The sequence below is a fragment of the Monodon monoceros genome, unplaced genomic scaffold, assembly GCF_005190385.1.
Source record: "Monodon monoceros isolate NGI ecotype Baffin Bay Population unplaced genomic scaffold, NGI_Narwhal_1 Super_Scaffold_5, whole genome shotgun sequence".
Classification (NCBI taxonomy): domain Eukaryota; kingdom Metazoa; phylum Chordata; class Mammalia; order Artiodactyla; family Monodontidae; genus Monodon; species Monodon monoceros.
In genome coordinates, this window is record NW_021703782.1 from 69,494,237 (window position 1) to 69,519,687 (window position 25,451).

Here is a 25,451-nt window from a genome sequence, read left to right on the forward strand (position 1 = left end):
AAGCCCTTAAAGATAATTTCTCACCTAAAGAAGACACTAATGTAAGTTCCTTGGGGTCAATGGTAGAAAAGGAAACTGAGAGCAAGTTCATTGCCCCCGACAGAGGACAGGAATGGGCTCTCTCTCACTCTTGAAGATGCTTGTCAACACTTTCTCTTTTGGATCTGCTCAAAGTAGATAGAAATATCCCTAGAAAACATCCCCTCTGTGTACACCTCTTAGGAGCACAGTCTTCTGGGTAATTGTTTTAAATTCATCCTTAGAAACCTTTTATTTTAAACATCTTTTAGAGTAGTTGAGAACATATGCTCTGGAGGTAGACTGCCCAGAATCAACCTGAGCTTGGCCCTTTGCTGTGTGGCCCTAGGCAAGTTCGTAAACTTTGTGAGCTTCTGCTTCCGTGCATATAAAATGGAAATCGTGATACCTACTTCATATGGCAGTGAGGACACAGTGCAATGATGCTGGGCACTTAGTTTGTACTTCACAAATATTAGCAATTCATCAGATTTCTGCAGTGAGTTGCCTTCTAATTTAATATTTAATAAGTTCAACAGCCTTGTTATAAATATCACGTTTGTTCAGTGATTCCAATAGGTCACTGACTATGATGAAATAAGAGAGGGAAATACAAAGGCAGACTTTGATGATTAGGTGGTTGTTGGTAGTAAATTCTTAATTTTCAGATATGTTTACATGTAATAATGTCATTCATTCATTCAACATTTATTAAGTATAAAGTGTATGTTATATGTTAATGTTGTATCACAGAAAGGGTTATAAAGAGATTTGCAAGAAGCCTTCCCTAAGGTTTAGAGACATGCTCACTGCTGCTTTGATTTCCTGAAGATCAGGGACCATTCATTCATTCTAACATTTATTGGGTATGCCTGGCACTGTTAATAGGAGCTAAGTCTAATTCAGCAGTGAATAAAACAAAAATTCCTGACCTCTGGAGCTAACATTCTAGTAGGGGAAGACCAGCAATAAATGGGACAAATAAAGGGAATATATAATATGTTTAAGTGGTGATAAATGTGAAGGGGAAAAATAAATCAGGGAAGGGTCAGTGGGGTATGCTGGAGACAGCAGTTTCAAATTGGGTGGTCAACTGGGTGGAAATCTTCCCTGAGAAGAGAGCATTTGAGCAAACACCTGAAAGCAGAGAGGATGTGAGTTACGGAGATTTCTAGAAGGGCATTCTGGGCAGAGGAAAAGCAGGCGCAAAGGCCCTGAAGTTGGAGTATTCTTGGTGACTTTGGGGAAAGCAATCATGGCCACCTTCTCTTTGATTCTCCTTTGAATGTTATAGAGTCTGAAACACAGAAGGCAAGTAATTACAATGGTTTTAATATTCTCAGGGAAGTACAAGTGAGGCATCACAGTCAAATTTTAATGAAGGGAAATCATTATATCCAGGCGGTGCTTCTGTAGCTTTCTGTCTGAATGGAATTTAGCAAGCAGGAGTTCCAAACTTTAACTCCTGGATGTTGGAGACTGATCGGCAAGAACAATTGTCTTGGTTCCTCCCCACCTCACCTGAGAGGGTGGGAGGAGATCTGAGCTGAAGAGCCCCAGGTCACTGGGTTCTCACGTTTCCCAATCTCTGAATCATTCTACAGGTGGGAAAGAGAACCAGAGATCAGTAGAGGAGATATAACTTTTGAACTCGCCGTTATTGTGGTATAATTGATGTACTCCCCATCGCAGCCATTTTTGTGTAAGATTGGATGAGTGTTGACAAATGTACATACCTGGGGTCGTGCTGATAAATACTAAACAAGTGGCTGATCAGGGAAAAAAGAAGCCCTAATTTGTAGCCTTTGCCAGTTTTTCCTGATGTGTTAAAAACTTCCATCATTGTTGATGTCAAGTCAGCAATGTGACATCCCTGCAGAGGGTGTTGGGAAAAGATGCAGTTGGATCTGGCAAGCCTGCAATGAGCTGGTTCCAACATGCCGGAGCACTAACCACTCATGGAATTACCACCACAGTCATGATGTAGAACATTTCCCAAACTCAAAAGTTTCTCCAGGCTTTCCCCAAGGTTATCACTCATCTGTTCGCTGTCATGATAGAGTAACTGTCCTAGAACTTCTTACCAATGGAATCATACACTGTATCCTCTTTGTGTCAGCATGCTGTTTTGACCTTCATCCATGTAGCTGCATGCATTAGAGTTTTGTTCCTTTTTATTGCTGGGTATTCCATTCTGTAAATATACCACAATTGATTTATCCATTCACTTGTTGATGTACATTTGCATTATTTCCAGTTTGGGGCTATTATTAAGAAAGCTGCTATAAGCATTTATGTATGAGTTTTGTTTGGAAATAGGTTTTCATTTCTCTTGGGTAAATACTGTAAATGAAATGGCTGGGTCATGAGGAGGATGTATGTTTCATAAGAAATTACCAAATGATTTTTCAAAGATGTTGAACCATTTTCTACTCCCGCTAGCAATGTATGAGAGTTCCAATGCTCCATAATCTCATTAAAAATGGGTATTGTCTACCTTTTAAATTTTAGCCATTTTGGTATGTGTATAGTGCCATTATGATTTTAATTTGCATTTGAGCATCTTTTTACATGCTTATTGGCCATTTGTATATCTTTTGTGAAATGTCTGTTCAAACTTTTGCCCATTAAAAAAATTTTATTTGTAGGCTGATAGTAAATAACTTTTCGAAAAGGAGTACAGAATTTGGGGAAATCTATAAGTTGGACAGGGCAGGAGGGAAAACAAGGCAAACAAGCAGCCTGAGAGAGCTGACAGGTTCATTGAGGTGGCCACAGTGCTTTTATTCAATGAGTTAGATAAAGCATGTAGACTAGTTCCTGGCACAGAATAAATGTTGATATTATTATTATTAACTTTAAAATTATATTATTAAATAATATTAAATATTACTATTTATTTTAACAGCAAAGGGAAGCCACTCAAGGATTTGAAGTTGGCCTATGAACTATGACAGTCAAATGTACATTTATAACCTTATCCTGGCTACTGTATAGAAAGGCTTGAGAGAGGAGATTGGTGTGAATGGCTGTGAGAAGCCAAGAAGCCAGTGTAGTCATCTAACAGGATGTTAGAGCAGACACAGTGGGTCATCCGTAGCCTGTGGCTCAGTGGTGCCTGTAGCCCATGACTCAAAAGGTACATACCTTTGAGGATCTCTAAGTTGTGCAAGATTGTATATATATAAAGGTACTTTTTCAGAAATTCTCATCTGTCCAGTTTGGAATATTCAGGGGAGCCAACTACTGAATCCACTGCTTGGTCTGCTTTGGAAGGCATTCAGTATTGACTATTAAATAGCTTGGAGTATCAATCAGGAGGGCCAAGTTTTCAGAAAAGGCCCCCAAAGCCACCCCACAGCATGGGCCTCCACCAGAGCTGCTGCTTCTGCCTCAGTGAGGAAGCTGAGGAAGGAGGAAGCTACCCTATGATGCCCCTGTAGTTCTTCTAAAATCTCTTACCAACTGACTGACAAAACAGGATGTGCCAATGAATGTCCAGAAAGCTAGCAACCAGGTACTAAGACCTTTAGCCACAGCCACCACTAAACACGAAAATGCCTCCAAGAGCATGCCTCACGATGCCACAGTCTGCCTTTGATTGGTAGAACCTTAATCACATTCAGAACCCTGGCTGCATAGAATTTAGCTCTGCAGTATAGGAAGGCTCACTAGAAGGACGTCGGAATGCGTCTTGTGAGCCCATCGATGGGATGCACCATGAAACTTAACTAAATTCACCCCGATGCTAGGCATTCAATAAAGATTTACATTTTACCACCTCACAATAACAGCTGTGTACATTCGGGCACTACCAGAGCCTCAGTAGCCTCCTTTATCAAGTTGGAGGTAATAATATTTGTCTTCAGAAGCTCTTGGGGAGGTGAAGTTAAATATAATAACATGAGGAAGAGCAGCAAGATGCTTGGCTCGTGGCAGGCATTCTGTAATTGAGGCATCAGCCAATCAGTGAACACCATTCCATAACCCTCTAGAGGAAACAGAATCCCTGAAAGATGGAGATTAAATAGAGTGTACTGCTAAAGAGATTTAACGGCCCAAATAGAAGTGGCCCTTGTATCAGTCCCATGGAATTGGGGGAGCATCTTTGCCCCTAGAAAAGTAGGTGGGATTTGTGTGTGTGCTGTTTCACGTGTTCGTTTGTATTCTTTTTTCATTTTTGGTTAGTTTAATTTAAAAAAATAATGCAGCCACATAAATAATGAAAAGAAAATCCCTCTTTTCCAGTTTGTCAAGTTTCCTTCTTGAAATATCCTGTGCCTATAAGCACACATGTCATCTAGAGTCTTCCTTTTTTCTCCTACAAAAATTGGGTCATATTATATGCCTCTTTTGCACCTGTATTTCTTTCTTTCTTTCTTTATCCGCTACCTTGGAGACAATGCATTTCAGTTCACATGGAACCAGTCACCTACTGATGGCAGCTAGTTGTTTGCATTCTCTTGCTTTTACAAAATTTGCTCTAACATCCATTCTTTTACGTAAATGACTCTACTGTAGAATCAATTTTAAGAAGTGGAAAGGCTAGGTCAAAGGTTAAGTACTGGGTATAATTTTATTGATATTGCCAAATGGCTCTCCACACACTTGTACCATGGTACGCTCTTTACTGATCCTGTATGAGCTGCATTTGTGCCAACATCCTTGCCAACAGTGTATCATCAACCCTTTTGGTTTTTGGCCAGTGAAATAAGGGAAGTGAAATAAGGGAGGTGATACCAGGGCAGATTAAGAGGAATCCTGCCAAGAGACAGAGGTGAGGGATTAATTAGAGGATAGGAGGTGAGGGAAGGTAGGATTTGAATATAAACTTAGAAGGGAAACTCATAACCTTCTGCTACTTACTGTGTGCTGGACAGTGACTTGACTAGGCAGTGTACCTGCTATTACATTCAATCCTTATAACCACACTAACCCATAAACACTATTATCCCCCATTAGACTCTGACGCCCAGTCTCTATCCACTGTACCTCCTGTGTCCTTATTTCACAGTTGAGGAAACCAAGGCCCAAAGAGGTTAAGTGATGTATCCAAAATCCCAGAGCAAGTTAAGTCAGGACAAGGGTTCCGCTTTCCAGCTCCATGTACACTGCATTAGGCCAGCATTCTGGTGTGTACCATTGAAGCCACAAAGGATCTGAATATTTCTTCAGGGTGTATTTCATCCACAGTTTGAGTTTAATAGTTGAGTTGAATTCAGTCATTTCCTATAGTCGAAGAGGTTCCATAATAGTTGAGTGGACATGATCTTAAACATACTGGCACTTTTCACGTTGATAAAAAGTTCTTCCTCAGAGATTCTCTGTTCCTTTCCACAAAAACTACTGTATTTACTCGAGCATTCTTTTTTTTTTTTTTTTTTTTTTGCTGTACGCAGGCCTCTCACTGTTGTAGCCTCTCCAGTTGCGGAGCACAGGCTCCGGACGCGCAGGTTCAGCGGCCATGGCTCACGGGCCCAGCCGCTCTGCGGCATATGGGATCTTCCCAGACTGGGGCACGAACCCGCGTCCCCTGCATCGGCAGGTGGACTCTCAACCACTGCGCCACCAGGGAAGCCCCCAAGGAGCATTCTTGACAGAAACCATGTGAGGTGAAAGCTCTAAGCTTCTTGGGATTTTAAGATTTCTGATAGAGGATTATGCAGCCCCTCCTGAATTCTCCCCCTACTCCTCTGGAATTTTAAAGTTGGCCTATAAAACCCTCCTTGAAACACCCGTGGAGACTGAGACTGGCACCTGTGCCCTCTTCCTCATTGTTTTCTACTGCTTCAGAGTCCAGAATCATTGAGATTAGAGGTTTCAGCTAGGATTGCCTCATTTCCTACTTGTTTTCAGAGTCCAGGATCTCTTCTGTGTACATCTGGGCAGTTCCACTTGAATCAGAAATGGGAGACTTCAGACATTCAAATTTAATGACGATAAGAAACGTTCAGTAAGAGCATGAAGCCCCAGTGAGATGACTGTTAAATGGCACAGAAATTTGGTTGATCATCCTTATTGGAAGGGCGGGACAATGATTGAGAATGTGATGAAAAGATGGGAATGAAAAGTAAACCTTTTATCTGAAAAAATTAAGCTGGGGCAATGACTTTTTTTTCTTTTTTTTTTTTTTTTATTAATTAAGAAGGCCTAACTTTTGAATTGTCCTAATTGGAAAACATCTTGGTGGTCATTCTTTTAGGGTAGAGCAATGGTGTTCTGGAGGAATAGCCCTAAATGTATTTGCCCAAGGCGAGTAAAGTGTCAGTGGTAAAGAATGGAATTTGACGGCTGTAGTGATCTGAGAAATGAACTGGCTTGAAGTCCAATTTTATAGATAATGAAACTGAGACATAGTAAGTATATGCGATTTAGCTAAGAAGACACTTCTGGTGACCGTCAGCCGAAACTAGAACCAAGCTCTCCTGCCTTAGCTCATTGTATGGTTTAATTTCCATTATGTGATCCACATTTTACAATCTGCTGAAAGAATATGATTGTTTGGAATTGTGTTAGTTTGTTTTCTTAGAATGGACAGGGATTTATTTTTACAGCTATCCTAAACAGACCTGTTTTTAACTAAAGAAAGGGGTACATAAATGAGAAAACTAATTTGTTAAAGAAATGGTTAAGATAAAGTCGATTGAACTATTGTCACACAGGAAGCTTAGCTGATAGGTAGGACGTGTGATCTTTGTTTTGTTTTAGAAATTGCCATTCATTCCACTTTTAGTTTTGCAACACATGAATAAGAGCTATGTATTTATACTGTCTACTGAAGTCAGGAAACAAACTAAGTACTGTTTTCTTTGCGAATGATCAATTGCTTAGGACTTGTTTCAAATTAACGATATAAATAATCTAACAAGGTCTTTCATTGTACATTTCTCGGAGCAAACAAAATGCAATGTGTTTTTATAACCAGATAGCTATTTGATATTTGTTTCTCTTTCATACATTTGGGTACAGATTGATATAGAAGTACTTAAAATGCTGCATATAAATTAAACATTAAAAGGGAGATATGGAGAGCCCAAGCTGCCCCATTATAATCTTTAGTTCCACGGTCACCGCCTCAAGGACACTCCATTTCATATCACATGTCCTTCTTTTGAAAAGTGATCACCAAGCTTCAAGTAACATTTAAGCATGGCCAGCAACTGCATAATTTATGGACCTTTTTTTTTTGCTTTTGTGTTCTTATTTTAACGAAAAACCAGGAAAACAGAAGACTTTTCATACGTTAACTCTCTTATATTCTTTCCCTCCTGCCTTTGCAGATCGGGGCCCTGAAGGATTACTACCACTTCTATCACAGCAGGACGATTAAAAGGTCAGTTCTCTCAAGCAGAGGAACACACAGTTTCATTTCAATGGAACCAAAGGTAAGAAGAACCAGTTGGGTGGGGACCAAGAGGCAGAGCTTCTGCATTTTTCATTGGTAACATCACACTAGCAACTGGTGACCAGCACGAAAGCTTACATTTCAAGAGCTGTCATACTATCCTTTGGTCCAATATCTTTGCTTCCTCTTGAGACCAAAAATAGGCAGTGGCTTGATTTTTTATTGAAGTGCCCTTATCATCCCAGTTGTAGAACAGCCCAGGGGTATCAGAAGTAGGAGTTGTCATGGAGAAATGAGAAGGAGTGTATGTGGGGACAGATAGGGATGGATTCAGAAGTATTGGAGTCTTAAGAAGACCATACCATCTGCCTATTTGCATACAGATCTGAGGTTCTATCTGAGCTCTGTAGAGGAGTCTCTTCCAGAACCCTTAGGTCAGGCCTTAGGTCACCACGAATCCTTGTAGTTTCAACGGGCATTAATAGAGACATGCCACTGGTGGCCCAGGGCCTAGACCATGGCCTAGACCATGTCTGAGACAGGAGGGATTCTGAGCACAGAAGGGACAGAAGCTGGCTGTGCTCCTCTTGGAAGCTCAACAGGGATCTTTCTTACACATTGTCTTGACCCCAATCCTTTTGGGTTGTACAGAAAGCATACTTCTAGGAGAACCTAGCAGGAGATATGTCATGTCTAGATTCTCCCAATCCATTCTGGAGAGGCAGGACAGCTTTGAAATGGGAGATAGGAAGCTGGAGGGTGTTAGGGACAAACAGGCTAATAACTGGCAACTAAAACTCTGAGGATGAGATAACCCTCTGTCCTTATTAAGTTGGAGGAAGGGATTGACTCTGACAGAGAACTGCTTGGCCTCCCAGATGTGACGGGTAAAGAGGGAGTGAGGACAGCAGTACCAGCCTGCCCTGGTTCCTCTGTGGATTCACTGTTTGTTATTTACTGATCAGGAAGGGTTGTCTTTTCCTCATTATGGTTTGCGTTTGTCATATGAGCTCAATTTCAAATAAATTGGTCAACAGTTCTCTACCAGTGAGCATGGCAATCTCACCTAGAGATTCCTCGAAAATGATATTCCTTATTAAAGCAAAAAGGTCCCTGTTTGAATTAATATGCAAATCAGGTTGGCCCTTTGGAGTCCTGTCCTCGGTTATGTGCCACAGTTCTTAATTTTTGTCTGGAATATTATCACACAGTGTTCATGATTGTGAAATTGTATCTTGGTGGTTAGAAAAAGCACGTTTGTTGTAGGGCCCAATTTTCTGTGGATTATAGGAACATCCCCTGATACTTAACACTCTGGCAGCCTGTGGATTATATGTATATTTTCCCTTTATCTCTATTCAGAGTTAAATGTTACTGGAAAAGCAATCTGTTAGGATGTTCCTGAATTAGCGAAGTTTTCGAAGCAAAGTCACATTTTTCATCTGTTAACGTTTTCCAAGCTTTCTTGAACTTTGCTACTTTAAATGATTTTAATTTCAGACCTCATGTGCATAGTCCATGTGATTTTTTTTTTTTTTTTTTTTGCGGTACGCGGGCCTCTCACTGTTGTGGCCCCTCCCGTTGCGGAGCACAGGCTCCGGACGCGCAGGCTCAGCGGCCATGGCTCACGGGCCCAGCCGCTCCGCGGCATGTGGGGTCTTCCCGGGCCGGGGCACGAACCCGTGTCCCCTGTATCGGCAGGCGGACTCTCAACCAGTGTGCCACCAGGGAAGCCCAGTCCACGTGAATTTGAAAAACCATGTACTAAATGGTTTGGGAGGTAAGAACAGAATTGAGTACAGAGCTATTTCAAGCCTTAACGTTCTTTTGGGGAAGCTTGGCCTTCCATTCTTCTTATCTCAGTGCATCAAATAGCTCATGCAGGACCCAGTGGAGACCTCAGATGCTGGGACACGTAGTGCCTGGCATGTATGTCCTCCCCCACCCCGCCCAGAGGAACAGAGCCAGTTCAGGCCAGCCCCAGGGTACATGCTCAGTTCCTCTTCCTCCTCCATATAAAGAATACCCTAGGATAGGACTGTACCTTGCTTCTCACTCCTCATTCTGATGCCACCTGCCCCTCATTGCCGCCCAGCTGTTTATACAGAAGGGCCACTGTTCTACCAACTTTGCAGATTGGGGATTGCCTGCAGTTTCTTTCAGACATTTCTTAAAGTCCGATCATTCCTTCCATTGGCCATTGCTTGAGGGTCTAATATATGCCAGGCCCTGTGTTAGGCTCTGGGGATTTGGGGATAGGGTGGTGCCCTCAGGGAGCTCTCTGCAGCCTCCCACAGTAGCTTTCAGGGAAACACAAGACATTACAGTGCTTCTCAGTGTTGGGGACGGAAGAGCAAAGGAGATGGGGGTCTACTACATTACTCCTCCTTCTCCAGCTCCCTCCGCAAAAAGCTCAGGCCGCCACTTAGGTTAAGTTTCCTTTTTAATTAAAACAACAACAACAACAAAGGTCATTTACAGAGAAGTTGCAAAAACGTTATGAGGAATTCCTGTATTCACTTCCCAGATTCCCCAAATGTTAACGTTTACATTTTACATCTCGTCAAACTTACTTGGTCATTTTCTCTCTCTTCTCTCTATACACATGCACGCGCATGCACACATAGCTATGTATATAAGTTTCTTTTTGAAAATTTGGGTGCAAATTGCAGACATGATGCCCCTTTAACTCTTAAGTACTTCACTGTGTATTTACCAAAACTAAGGATGTTCTGTCGTATAACTGGGAGTACAATGGTTAACATTTGGGTAAAATCTGGATATTAACATTGATTCAATATTATAATCTAATCTACAGATTTTATTCAGTTATTGCCAGTTGTCTCATTTCTGGGCCAGGATCACATCAGTTGTCATATTTCCCAAATCCCCTTGGTATACTCTGTCATACTTTCATTTTCTTCCCTTCCCTTCCCTTCCCTTCCCTTCCCTTCCCTCCCCTTCCCCTCCCCTTTCCCCTTCCCCCTCCCCTTTCCTTTCCTTTTCTTTCATGATCTAGAATGTTTTTGCAGAGTACTGGCCACTTATTTTGTAGAATCTCTCAAGTTGCATTTGTCTGTTTCTTCATGATTAGCTGCAGGTTTGGCAGGAAACCAGAGAAGTGCTATGTCCTTCCCAGTGTATCAGATCGGGAGGCACATGACATTGACGTGTTTCATTGCTGATGATTTTAACTTTGGTCACTTGATGAAACCTGGTGTCTGCCAGGTTTCTTTATTTTAAAATACGATTTTCCCCCACCTAATTAATAGGTGTTTTGTGGGGAAATACTTTGAGATTATGTAAATTTCTACAGGCTGACTTTTTATTTTTCACTCCCAGCAGATCTCATGGGGAGTATAAAGTATCCGCACAACTTGCTTTCTTAGGCAGGTCTCCTTTTCTTTAATCTTGGGTGTGTGTGTGGTGGGCGATTTGTGTGCCAGAGTGGAGGCACATTTGTGATTAGGGGGACGGGACCATGTGAAATGGCTTGGTGGGAAACATTGGTGATGTGTGAAGTTATTTTTGTTCCTCATCTTCTCCGGAAAGGGAAAACACACATGGGTGAATTGCAGGGAATACACACACTCAACAGATCCTGGCATTTACTTGCTGGAGTAAATTGCATGGCTGCTTCTTCCCCCTGCTATTGTTTTTACTTAGAGTGTTCTAAAGGAGGAAATGCAAAAGTAGCAACATTGTAAGAACAACCCTCCTGGTGCTAAGAAAATGCTGTGGTCAGTTGGGGCACATGAGCCCGGAGAACAAGAATAGACTGGATTCCCATATGTTAACAGTATGTTATGATTAGCTTTTAAATGACAGGGATCCGCAGACTTCTAAGATGGCATCACTACACGATAATAACACAGTTTGGCAAAAAGTGTTGGTACAGTATTACAGCAGTTAGAAGGGTGAGTCTAACAATGTTCTTGACTCACCAACTTCTCTCCAAGAGACCTAGGTTAAATCTGAGAGACGGCAGTCTTGAATTAACGTTTTCAGAAGCCTCTCATTAATCTGCTTTGAAATCTTTGCCAGCCCTGTGGCATTTTGGTCAAAGAGGGCGGTATCTACAGGAGGTCTTTGGAATGAAAGTTCTTTACAGTTCTTTAACTGCCGGTGCAGACATGGGCAGGGGTGGTGGAGGAGATACTTTTCTTTCATTCTTCTTACCCAGAACAGAAAAATCAGAATCCTACATTTTCCATTAGAGTAGGCTTTCAAAAATAAAGAACATAAACTGTCCTTCGTTTAGCCCTTATGTCCTATTCATGTGTAGTTTGATATGCGAGCCCAACTTCTACCCTTGCCCATGAGGTTTTATCTTGAAGATTCTGGCCTTTTAATCTCTTATCTTTTCCAGTCGTTTTTTTTCTGTCTTCAAATATATTTAAAGATCAATTTTTATCTAAATCTAGGATAGAATTACCTTCTGCTCTGGACTCAGGGATGAGCAACTCTCCTGCCATGTTTTTTCCTGAAGTTCAACTTATCAACCCGCCTCATCGCGTGGATGTGTATGGCTGTGTGTCTCAAATACGGAAAAACTATTGATATAGTATTATTTATTGCAGAATCATACGCTCCTTAGAATTAGACTTCTCCCCTTCCTATCCAATGCTAACATACCCTCTGTCATACTCCTAAAAATATTATTTTCAGATCTGTTAAACATGCCCAATGACAGAGAGCTCAGTACTGGACAAGACAAACATTTCTATAAAATTAAAGAGATTTAACATGTTGAGCTAAAATTTGCTTGTCTGTAACTTCTGTCCATTGATTGGATCTACTTCTACCTTCCAGACTTACACATAACAGCTCTTTAAATATTTGGAGCCTCTCTCTTAGTCTCCTGGAGCAGCAATTGTCCCTCTGTCAGTGTGGCCCAGAATTAAGTTCAAGGCTTTAGCTCACAGAGAGATGGCTCATTTGTTACATTTACATGTAAGCCATTTCCTCTAAAGAGGATTTTAGAGCAGAGCATGCAAGCACTGTAGAGTGACAGCTAAAGGGCTGTAGGAAAAGGACAGGAAATGAAGTAATTGGAGGTAATTAGCAAAATCAGATAGAATCAAACCTGTGAAAGGAGAAAGGGAAGTTCAAGTTCTTGACTAATCCCTGTTGGTACCTATTGTGTCCAGAATTTGATTTTCAGGCGAATGGAGTTTCTCTTTTTGCCTCAAGGGTGAAGACGATGTGATGGAGTAAAGTAAGGGTGCAGGGGTACTTCACTGTACATAATGGCCCTGTTCCCAAAAAGTTGTACCAATCTACTTCTTATCAGTCAAACCTCATTTCTCCATGGATTCACTTTACAATTTCAGAATCAATTTATCTTCACTGAGGATTGATATGTCATTTTTCTGTGGAGACAACCAGCACATTAGTTAACTCTTTTTTTTTTTTTTAACTCTGAGACAAACCATTTAAAAGTTGTTTCCATACACCTGATCTGCCAGGGGATCTTTGGAGGTAAAGAAACCTTATTCAGTTAGAAATAGAGGCTCAGGAGTGTCTGAGCTCCATCTTGCCTGGCTCCCATGCATGAATCACAGCCATGCCTTTTCAATGACAAGATTCCTGGTGTCCTGGTGCAGCTTCAAAATTCATTCCACCCCGAGTACAAGTGCTTCCTGATCTGGCCGCTGCTGCACTTCCTCTCACCCCACCTGCCCTCATTCCAGCTGGTGCTCCCGTGGACTGTTTTCTCTGGCAGTTCAATTTTCTGCTCTTTGGTTTTAACTGTGATAATAACTTCATGGTTTGACTTTCTTCTGTGAAGTGCAGTTTTATAACAACATTCCTGGGCTTGTGCTCGGCGGCCACGTGCACAGATCCTGGGTGTGTTGAGGTGGAATGAGAGGGGCTGTGTTCTCTGGGGCAGGAACCCGAGGCTGTGTGTTCTTAGCCTGTGTCGTAACCGTGATTGTTACACATTTGCTTCTCAGCATCTCACCAGTGAATGAAAGCAGTTACCATATAGCTTGAGAATGCCCTGAATTCTTCTGGAAGTAGCGTGGGCTTGGGTGTGATGATGAGTGGAGAGGACGTGGATGCAATGGTCAAGGGGCATGTTGGGGGGCTGTCTTGTTCCGGGTGACCCTCTTTTTTTTTTTTTTTTTTTTTTGCGGTACGCGGGCCTCTCACTGTTGTGGCCTCTCCCGTTGCGGAGCACAGGCTCCGGACGCGCAGGCTCAGCGGCCATGGCTCACGGGCCCAGCCGCTCCACGGCATGTGGGATCTTCCCGGACCGGGGCATGAACCTGTGTCCCCTGCCTCGGCAGGCGGACTCCCAACCACTGCGCCACCAGGGAAGCCCCCGGGTGACCCTCTTTAACTACCTTTCACTACTTATGAAGTGCAACCGCTATGGCAGATTCCTGTCTTTGCCTTTTGATAGCATCCCTGTGCCTTTGAAAACCCCACTAGAACGTGTAGACCCCTGGGAGAAGCGTTTCAGGCATAAGTTTGCAACCTGTGATACAGGTATAGTGGCAGGATGGCTAGGAGTGTAGGAGAGACGGAAGGAGTATGTGGGTGCAGATGCCACTGAGCTCTCCGCCTTCCCTTCTTTTCTGTCTTGTTTTCAGGTCTCCCAGATGTCTGGATGATCAGAAACCAGAGAGTCAGATTGTACACTGCTGGGTTATGTGATGGGAAAGTTTGGGTCATAACCCCAATTTTTTTAGCTACTTAGGAAAAGTGGCCAAATCTTTATTAGAGAGCACTTCGCAGCATTTCATTCTGAAAGGTTATAAACGCACATGCCCACAGTGGCGTGCAGATAAGAAGGATGAGTAAGATGGGCCAGACAGAAAATCCCTGGGCATAGGATAGAGTGTAGAGCCCTTGCTGTGTGTAAGGGAGCATCCGCAGCCCTGCGGCGTCATGTTTGCAAGCTGGCTCGTGATTGCCAGTTGAGAAGAGCCGGCAAGTCTGCACTTTTACGGGACGTTTCCCAATTTTAAATGTTGGCCAATAATTCATAAGTTTAAACATATTCGTGTGGGCCAAGGAAAATGCATCCGAGGGGCATCCCAGTTTGTGACCCCTGAGGTGGGCTGCATCGGGAAAAAGCGGGGGAGGCGTGAAAGGTGGGTGTTAGCACCTTCATAACTTGGCCTCGGTCTTGCCCTCACCTGAACACTGGTTTCAGTCTGTCAGTCACGCTCTGCTGAGTGGCTCTAGTATGATTTTTCTCTGTGTCTTAGTCTCCAAACTGAAATGCAAAAATCTTTTTTTTTTTTTTTGCGGTACGCGGACCTCTCACTGTTGTGGCCTCTCCCGTTGCGGAGCACAGGCTCCGGACGCGCAGGCTCAGCGGCCATGGCTCACGGGCCCAGCCGCTCCGCGGCATGTGGGATCTTCCCGGACCGGGGCACGAACCCGCGTCCCCCGCATCGGCAGGCGGACTCTCACCACTGCGCCACCAGGGAAGCCCTGAAATGCAACGATCTTTTAGGTGTAAATAATTGGCTCAGGGCACTCCGGTTCTGAAGCAGACGCTGCTGCCGGTGAGGACGGAGGGTTGCGGGAGCTCATTCTAGCTCCTCTTGTGCCTCTACCCAGTTTTCCACTGACAACAGTCTCAACAGGAAATGAAGCCTGGAGGCAATAGGATAAGTCAGAGAAAAGAACAGAAAAAAAGAAGCAAATAAAGTGATGACCATGTAAAAATAGGGAGAGGAATTAGATAGGGTGGGGGAAGGGTAGATTATGGATTTTGCCACTTTAGCCACGTGAAGGAAAGGTACAAATGTAAAATCTGTATTATTTTCTTAATTTATGTAGTATTTCTAAGGTGTCAGATTCTAAAGCAGCTGGTGCTAGATCTAGAAAATGTAGGGTAATGACGACATTCTGAATTTCTAGTTAGGTCTGGTCTTAGTTCAGGTTGCTTATGACAGAATATCATAGACTAGGTGGCTTATAAACAACATACATTTACTTCTTGTAGTCCTAGAGGCTGGGAAGTCCAAGATCAAGGTGCTGGTAGATTCGGTGTCTGGTGAGACCCCACTTCCTGGTTCATAGACAGTCGTCTTCTCACTGTAATCTCACCTGGCGGAAGACGCAAGGGAGCTCTCTGGGGTCTCTTTTATAATGGCACTAATCCCATTTATAGGTGACCATTAGGTCACTCCACCCTTGTGACCTAATCACCTCCCAAAGGCCCCACCGCTAAATGCCACCACGTTGAGTATTAGGTTTCAACATGTGAATTTTGCGGGAACACAAACGTTCAGTCTGTAACAGGTCTTAAGATGGGAACTTTAGAGCCACAGGTTCTGTTGAACTCTTGGGCAAGTTAGGATATAATAAGTAAGTAATCCTAGGGAATAAGCGAAAACAGCAAAAACAAACAGAAGCCAGCAACAACAAAACCCAAAGCCATTTTAATTGTTTGGCTTTGAAGAGAAATCATACTGATTTACGTATTTACTTTAATGAATGCAAGAGTAAATAAGAGATCCAATTAAAACATCACCATTGAAAAGGCATGATTTGTTAAAAAGTGCTTGTGAATTTTGTTTCTGTGCTCAGTTCTACCAAATGTCAATCAATTCTTACAACATAAAAAGAGGCAATATGGTACAGCAGAAAGAACCTTTGGGTCTTTGTTCATGCTCAGATCTCTGTGGGGTGAGCACTTAACTCCTCTGTCCATCGATTTTCTCTCCTCATTTCTGTCCTCATCATTGTTCATGCCCATACTCAGGGAAGTACATGGTATAATACGGTATAATGGATTGTACATAAGAAAGGATCAAAAGCATAGGTTAAATTCTTATAAGAAAATAGTAAGTTCACCATTAAAATGATGTTATAAATCTATACATACTGATAAGGAAAGATCTCCAAAATAATATGTAAAGTAACAAAAAGTATAAAAAGAACATATAAGATGTGTTCCTATTTATGTTTTACATTTAAAAACAAACAAACAAAAAGACCTGTGTGTATTTTTGTGTAGTTATATGCAGCGTAGGTTTGGAAGGAAGCACAAACACATAAAAATAACTCTATTTTAATAGTTACCTTTCCACATTGTATGACTTTTAAAAAACTGTTTATACTGAAACTGCTTTTGTTGATATCAACAATGATATTTGACATTGCAAATCTGGTGAGTTCATCTCTGTTCTCATCTGACTCTATCTTTCACTTAATATAGTGGTTGATCATTTGCTCCTTCTTGAAAAATGACTCTTTCAGTTTCTTGAGACCACATCTCCCAGTTTTCTCCTTGCCTCTCCTGCACCTTCTGTCTCTGTGGATGGTACTTCTTCACCTCACCTATAAATTTTGGAGAGCCCAGGGCTCTCCTTTATGCTGGTGTCCTTGCTTCTAATTTATATCTTCTTCTCTCACCTACCTGACGTCTCCAATTAGATGTCTAGTAAGCATCTAAGCCATAATATGACATATACGATGCTTTTAATTTCTATCCATCACCATGGTGCTCAAACCTTTTCCTTCCCAGTAAACGGTAGCATAATTTATCTAGTTGCCCAAGCCAAAAGTAAAGCGATCTATTCTTGATTCTCTCCCTTTTCCTCATTTCCCCTCATGGAACCATTAAGAGGGTCTCCCTGCTAAAATGTATCTTAAAGCTGTGAACCTGTGGGCTTTCCTCTCCGGCACTGCCACCAGCCTGGTTAATACCACCATTGTCTTTGACTTGGACTGCAGAATTGCCTCTACTTCCACTCTTCTTCTGTAGTCATTCTCCACAGAGAGTAAGCTTCTTAAGACGTACAAAGATCAGGTCTTTCAAAGACTTTCCATGGACTTTGGAATAAAATCCAATTTTTTCTTAATGATCTTTAAGGACCATCATGATCTGGCCCCTTCTTACCTCCCTGAGCTAGGCTTTGAAGTGCCTCCTTTTTGCTTATCACTCTCAGCCACATTGACCTCTTTCTATAAACATCAAACTCTTTCCCTTTGCCTGGAACATATTTCCTTTGGTCTTTGCATGATGGATATCTTCTCACCCTTCACGTATCAAAGCAAACGTCACCTCCTTTGAAGGACCTTCGACAGTCATCCTTGCTAAAATACACCCTTAATCTCATCTACCCAGCTTCTGTCTAGCTTTAACGTGTTAATTTCCTCTTTGATAACGTATCTGAATCCAAAACCATATTGTTTATTTGATTGTTATTGGATTTCCCCTTCCAGGATAAAACTCAGTAGGGGCAAGGGCCCCATCTTATTAACTGTGGTGTTCCCTCATTCTGGAATAATATCTGGTACATAAAGACCATCAATAGAAGAATAAATGAATGAATAAATATTTAAAATTAATTTGTACAGGAAAATAAATGATAGAGGAAGTAATAAATCTAGGGGCTGAATTTCTCTTAATTGCCTCAGAACTCAAATCGTTTTATGATGACATACACAGTACTATCTCATTTTAGTGCAGACGTGGGGGCAGCCAGTTGGAGAAACTGTTCCATAAAATAAAAGAGGTATTGGCTGGACTTGGGATATTTGGATTCCGGTCTCAGCTTTGCTACTAGCTCAACCTGCTATTAGCAGGTCACTCCTCACTGGGCTTATTTCACTTATAAAATCATGGAGCAGGTGAGCTATTTTCTGACATTCGTTCTGATCCATTAATTACCATCTTGAACCAGTGTCACTTGTGATTTTACTGTTGGTCCACATAGTGCATCAGATGTGCCCTTTTCATATTCCCTGTTCTAATGTCTTTCCAAATTTCCTCCTTCTCTCTTTCTCCCCAATACTTAGAATATTTCTTAGCACTTGAGCTCTTCCCCTGGACTCTGTTCTACCTGAAAAAGTGAATTTTGCAATTAGACTTGAGAATAACCTGGTTAGTCTTGAGACAGACAGAGACTTTACCTATTCAGCAATGCACATGATAAATGAGGAACAAGTAACATTGCTTCTTTGTTTTCAGAGTACATGTCTCTCACGGATACAAGAGTGTGATAACGAGAATGGTAATTATTATTACTGATGCTCATGAATTGCAGAAGGCAGTTCTGAACAGCAAAACATACTTAATACAAGTTCTTCTAAGGAATTTAATACTTTATGTAGTTTTTGGAGAAACGGAACACCTTCTAAAATGACAACAACACTAGAACACATTTTTAAAACCTTACCATGGAAATTAGAAATTAGAAATATATTGGGAGGGTGGTGGGTAGGAAGTAGGAAATAGAAGAAGCCAAGAATCAAGGGTGGACACAAGTCAATGAAAATTGTTGGTGGAATATAGATTCTTCTTTAATCCACTGGCAAAGCTAAGCAAGTGTTTTCAGGTTTGAGTTTTCAAGCTTAGGCTGTGATTCCCCCCAGACCCACACCCCCACCGAAAAAAAGGGCAAAAGGTGAGCAGAGTGAGTGTGTGAGGAAGAGGACTGTGTCTTAGGGCAAATTTGCTAGGCCCCAGCTCAAGGGCAGCCTTCGCTCTAGACAGAATGTTCCAACAATGTCCCTCAAGATATGGACAAGCTTTTCAGACTTACTCTTTGCACCAGCAGGAAGCCCTTTTCAAATTCATCTGTGCACGGAGAGAAAATGACAAAGATGGAGACTACTTGGAGGATTGGGAAAGAAATGGGGTCATTCCTCAATACCGGGAAAACTGAAGTCTCCCAGGAATGAGGTAGCATGAGAGGGCTCTCTGGAGTTAACCATTCATTCATTTGCTTTCTCCAGGGATAACTTTGAGAGCTAATTGTGTACAAGATACTGGTAGACCCCAGAGCTTTTTCCCGGTGGAGCTTACCACCTAGTAAGCCTAAAGTGCCGGCCTGAAGCCAAAAAACCCAGTTCTCAGCATCAGTTTCTATCCCCAAGTGCAATTCTGACATCACTGGAAAGCTGAGACTTTTGAAGGCATCAATTAATACCATTTTAATAGCTTTTCACTAACACATCTCAAGTTTTTATTTCTATTTAGGGCTGCCAGATAAAAGAATATATTTTTAATAAGAGCTTGTCCCAAATATTGTACAGGCCATACTTTTATTAAAATAATTTGTTTTTCACCTGAAATGCAAATTTAACTGAGTGTCCTGTGTTATTATTTGGTATGTCTGACAACCCTAACTTATACGGAAATCATTTTGAGATTACAGTTAGGAAAAACACGCTGATAACGAGACATTAGTACATGTGGATGCCGTAAGGCACAGCTGAGGGTAGAGACTAACCAAAACCCCAGTCTCCCGTGACCACAGTAAATCAGGAGATTTCCCGTGTTCCCTATGTCATGAAGTGTTTCTAGAAAGCATTATCACTATATAAGAACCTGCTTGGAGTAACCACTGTTTATTTTACCATACATATATGATGGGACATTAAGATTGGTTCTTCAGCTTATAGTGATATCTGTAACCCAGCCAGTAAAGTCCCCCAGCCCCCACCATGATGATTACTTCTTTGTTGTTTGGTAGAAAGGCAATCTCTTTCAGCCCCTAGTAAAACATTTCATAAACTGTTCTTCTTGATTCCAAGAGACAAAGCCAATTTTCTCTGAGGCTGAGCTCTGTATACCTGACCCTTAAACCTCTGTAACAGAGAGTGTGTGTGTGGGGGGGGGGGTAGAGGTCACTGTAGTTAACCTGCCACCTGCCACAACAAGGGCATTGAAATGAAAGCATCTATTTATGAGCCTTCTGATCAGCTCTCAGCTTTCACATTGTATGTAAGAGTGCCCCGTCACAGGAGAAAGTTCCAACTCCATAGACATAAGTTCTAACCAGCAGTTGTTATTAACTGATAGGAACAGGGTCAGAAGTCCAGCCTGGCACAGAACCTGAGGCTGCTGAATTACCCCAAGAGGGCAAAGACTCCTGTGTGGCCCTAAACGAAGATAACACGATGAATCACTAGTACAGAGAGCTGGCCTTTTCCAATTCCATGATTCTCCAACTCCAACCTTGGGGGCATTGGAATAACATCCTTGGGAATAAAATTTAGAGCGTTTCCCCCTTTTGCACCAGTTGCAGCGTCCTGTGTATGAGTTAATACAATGGTAGGGAATTAGGAAGCCATTCTGTAAGGGTCAGTTTTCTCTTATCATCAGTGGTAAATAAAGCCTATGTTCAGCCTTGTGTGTCTAATTCAAGTTTATAGTTGAGCAAACCCTGTGAAGTGACAGGCACAGCTCTCTGCGTTTGTGGCATAATTTACAATTTGAATCTGATATGTTACATGACTAGGATACGATAGTCATGGGAAAAATGATGCCTCACAGCTTTGTAAGTGTTAATGGGATATGTTTTTATTAAATCCTTTAAAATGCTCATTGTGTTATGTATATATTTTAATTCATTAGAATTGTTTTTTTCCCATTTCATTATGATTTTCAACATACAGCAAAATTAAAGAATTTAAAGTGACCACCACTATACTTACTGTCTAGAACCCATCATTAACATTTATATACTTTCTTTATCACATATTTATATATCCATCCATCTTTATTCATCTATTAGTCCATTTAATTTACATATCTGTGCATCTATCATTATTCATCCATTTATCCATCTGATTTTTGATGTATTTCAAAATAAGTTGCAGACATCAGTCCATTCCCCTCCAAATGCTTCAGCATGCATGTCATTAATATTTTTCTGTTTTTTTGTGTAAAATTTGCATACAATGAAACTCACAGATGTTAAATGTATAGTCTTTGAGATTTGACAAATGCATACACATGTGTAACCTAAACCCCTTTCAAGATATAGATTGTTCCCATCACCCCCTGAGCCCCTTCCCAGTCACTTGTCTCCCCACCCAGAGACAATCACGGTTTAATTTTTTCCTACTATAAATTAATTTTGAAGGGTTGATTTTTAAAAATTAAGGTCTAATTTATAGAGTAAAATTTGCCCTTTACAGTGTACAGTTCTGTTAGTTTTGATAAATGTAGACAGTTATGTAACCACCGCCACAATCAAGATATAGATCAGTTCCATCACCACCAGCAGTTCTCCTGGGTCCTTTATAGCCATCCCCTTCCTCCACACCTAGCTTCTGGCAACCACTGATCTGTTTTCTGTCCCTATAGTTTTGCCTTTTCTAGAATGTCATATAAATGGTATAATACAGTATGTAGCCTTTTTGAGTCTAGATTCTTTCACCTAGTATAATGCATTTGAGATTTCATGCATGAGGTTGTGTGTATCAGTGGTTTGTTCCTTTGTATCGCTGAGTAGTATTCTGTTGTGTGGATAGACCACAGTTTATCCATTCACTGGTTGAAGGACATTTGGGTCATATCAGGTTTAGGCAATTATGAGTAAAGCTGCTATACACTGAACGGAATACGTTTTTAAGTGTACCATGAGGTGGATTTGCCCGACCCAGGTTTCGGTGTTTATTTGTAAATTCCCAGTCCACTATCAGACACAGGACAAATGCACAATCAGTAGTTGCTAGAAGTGTGAATTATACGATTTGGTAGAGAATTGTTTAGTTATTCACGCCTATGAAATTTGCAGCAGAAATCCAAGTTGTCAGTATGCGTTACATGACATTTTGCATTTTGACTTTGGGAACCTGAAAAAATATCATTAACTGTTTGAATTTCATAGTTTAAAATGGGTGATTTTTTCCAAGTGGGTTTGGAGCATTTTTATGTCCTCGGCAGAACAAATATTTTGATGTTCTAGTCTCATTTCAGAAGCCAGTATGTATAATCCACCCTGATGCTCTGAGCACCAAGGGGGAAGATTTGATGGTGAAGAAGCAAGAGAAGTGAGAGTGGGAAAAAAGGATACGGGCGAGGGGAGGGCTCCACGTAGCAGTAACAACCACCAATAAATATTTCATTGGGTTGCTATGTGGCAGCGGTTACACCAGGTCAAGTCGCCTAACAGTAAGTCGGCTTGATGCAGGGTTTAGTGAGCTGAGAGACTGAGGAGGCGATAAATTTCACCGTTGGATTGTGCTTTTGTTTTGGTCAGAGATCCAGTGCCAAATCTGAGAAGCTTCTGCCAGGTGCCTACTGGGATGAAACCTGCTCGTCTCTTCTTGCTTCCTGCATTTTCTGTGAAAGCAGAAACAATTTGGTCATTTTATTTACATGCGTGTGTGTGTGTGCATTTATAATATAGTTGGAGATAGCAAACCAAAGTACTTGCTTTTTTCATTTACTCAGTATTCCATAGAAACGTATTGAGCAGCATCAAGTCCCCACACTTTTGAAACTTTTTCAGAATAATCAGACCTTAGTAAAAGAAAAAAGATTGCTATGCAGTTTTGTCATTATTGTAAGAATTAAGGGTAGAGATGAAATTTGACTTATTTGCCTCAGTAAAGTCTTATGGGGACGATAATCTTCCCTCCCTTCTCTGAGCGAAGAATCAAGAAGGAAACAGTCTTATAGAAAGCTTTGGATTTAGCACTGCGCCAAAAGGTGCTAACTGGATGAACTTCAAATAGGAATAAAAGGACATGAGGCCATCTAAATAGGTTAATAATTGGTAATTACGTGGCTAAACAGTGCGCGGAAACAGAGAAAACCAAGTGATTTTGCAACATACTTGGAATTTTGTTTCTAGAAAGAGGCATATTTGTCCCCGCATGTAGAGTTTGTAGATGATTTCTGAGAATGCCATCACGGATGCATTTTTTCTTTATAGGTGCCTCATTGTTCAGATTATGTTCATCAGCCACTTTAGCACTCAAGGAACATCAGTAACTGTCTTTGTGTTTGTAGACCTGGATGCTGCTTATGAATTTACAAGCATACCACTTGGTTAATGAACCTCCCGGAAGGGAGGGGAAGCACATCCTTGACTAGCTCTCTCCCCCACTTCTGTTCAAGGAAGCCGATGTAGCACCAGGAAAACACTGTGGTACTTTATTCTTATTATAACGATAGCTCTGTTACAACGTTATTGAGTTACAGTGCCTTGGCTTCTTTCAAGATCAAATTTACTCATAATTGCAGCTGTTACAATGGCAATTTGTTACACTTAAAATGCTTGGCTCTCCGGAATGTCACTATTAAGGAGAGTGAAGAGGGAGTTTGGCTGCCAGGATCAAATGGATTTAGACCTGAGGAAAACCAAAGGGAAATAAATACACGCATACCCCATGGAAGCCTCCAACCACCAAAGCCAGCCGACAGACGGGGAGCATGGCCTGAAAAGCTCCCCTGCTCTTTCACTTCTAGGGCTTTCTCAACAGGAGACTGGGTCTATGCAGCACTTGCCAGGGAAAAAGGAAGAAATTATCAGAAAGCATGCTAATCCTTACAAGTGGTTGCCTGCAGGTCTCTGAAATGCTGAACTATGAAACATCTTTCTTTTCTTGAATACACATCTTTCTCAAAAAATGTTTTGGAAATGTTTTCAGTTTGACACTAAATATTGACTGCATCCTAATGGAAACCTCCATTTTGTGGTTCACAGTCATTCAAAAAGGATATTTGAAAGAAAAGCTAGTATGTATCAAGCCTCTGCTATATGTGGAAGCCCTGTGCTATGCAATTCATGAACGCTGTCGTTTAATGCTTTTGACAAACTTTAAAAGAAGGTGCATTTCTTTCCAGGAGAAAGACTCAAGAGAAGTTAGGTGGTTTTGTCAAAGCATATACTGTTTTCACTCCACCATGCTTACTCCTGCCTTTGACAAAGATATAAAGCAGGAGGGTAAAAAGTAGCAATTAAGAAAGATTAACATTACTTAGGCAGGGACTCCAAGGCAGGCTAAAAGATCAGCTTTCCCTTCTCCCCATTCTTCAAATCCCCTCTCACCAACACACTACTTTAAAGTCATTTTCAGTGATTTAAGTAATTTTAAATAGCTTAAAACACTTAATTTGAAATGGTAGCCTTCGATTAATTCAATTATTACATACTTAATTGGAGCCAGGATACTACTGTTACATCTAAAAATAAGGAAAAAGTCTTCATCATAAATACTGATTGCCTGCTTATCACGTGTCAGGCCCTGTTGTAGGTGCTTTATATGTGCTAACTCAGTGTTTTGCAACCATTTTTCTCATCATTGTCCTCCTAAGGAGAAAAATTAAAGTTAACTTTATTAATTTAAATTTAAATTTAATTTAATGTCTCCATAACAAGAAACATCGAACAGTAAGGAATATGTCTTTGTCAGGCAGGGTTGCGCTTGGGAGCACCACCACCATTGTAATGTCCAAGATCACCCTCCAGTGATAGCATTCTTGGTGAGAATACATTTCATGCTCTTGACAAACCTAAGAGTGAGGTCCGGTGATTAGTCTACCTGTTTTACAGATGAGAAAACAAAGACCCTGAGAGGCTTCATTACTTGCTCAAGAAGCTAGCTTCCAGGCTGTACCGTCTTAACCACTGTACCCTGTAGCCTCTGTTTAGTCACTGATACCAGTGGATGCCTTTCTGCAAATACATTTTATGCCTCAAACAGTCATCTTCGTTAGCAACATGGTCGAGTCTGTCCAAGTCTGTGGTGTCTGTTACCCCCTGGTTAACATACATTTGAATTCTGGCCTTGGCATACTTTTTAGTTCTCAGCGTGAGCCCTTTAACTCTGTCCCCTGTCTCAGCCCTTTACTCTTTTATCTTCTTTAATCCTTTGAATAACCTATGGGGTGAGTAGGTGTTATTAACCTCACATTACAGAGAAGTCAGGGAGGAGCTGGGAGATTAGGAAACCTGCCCAGGGCCACAGGGCTGGTAAACTACTGACCTAGGCAAGCAGTCCGGACGGGTTATATTCCAAAGCCCATGCATGTCCTGGGTCACTTCCCAGATAATCTCCCGTGGCAACATAAACTCTTGGTGGGCTTCCAACTTCTCATCACGCATTTGAAAATCTATTAATATCATCTAAATGTTTCTTTGAAATAATTCTCCATTCATGGACAAAACAGAGTGGGTTAAATGTATCTTCTGCCAAACCTAAGAGATTAATAGAAAGATTTGTACATAATTTAAGGTACAACCTAGACAGAAATATTGGAGTGATAGCTAGAAGACGCTGCTGCCCGAAGATCAATTAGAAAGGAAGACAAAATATCTTGGAACTTGGGCAGGATTATAAAATGGATGTAGTTTTTCCTTGGTGGCTTTCCTCT

The 25,451-nt window shown here is 41.4% G+C and overlaps 1 protein-coding gene across 8 annotated transcripts in view; it reads left to right on the forward strand.

The window, feature by feature from the left end:
• The window catches only part of PCSK5 (proprotein convertase subtilisin/kexin type 5), a 449,309-nt gene that overhangs the window by 30,069 nt on the left and 393,789 nt on the right, over positions 1–25,451 (forward strand). For 7 of the 8 annotated variants that reach the window (XR_003790774.1, XM_029202704.1, XM_029202698.1 and 4 more), the window contains exon 2: positions 7,299–7,403. Coding sequence is in view for 5 of the 8 variants with exons in the window: in XM_029202704.1 (XP_029058537.1) it covers positions 7,299–7,403 (105 nt within the window). In the remaining 3 variants the exon portion in view is untranslated. The remainder of the gene's footprint in view (positions 1–7,298; positions 7,404–25,451) is intronic. The other variant, XM_029202701.1, reaches the window with a different exon arrangement.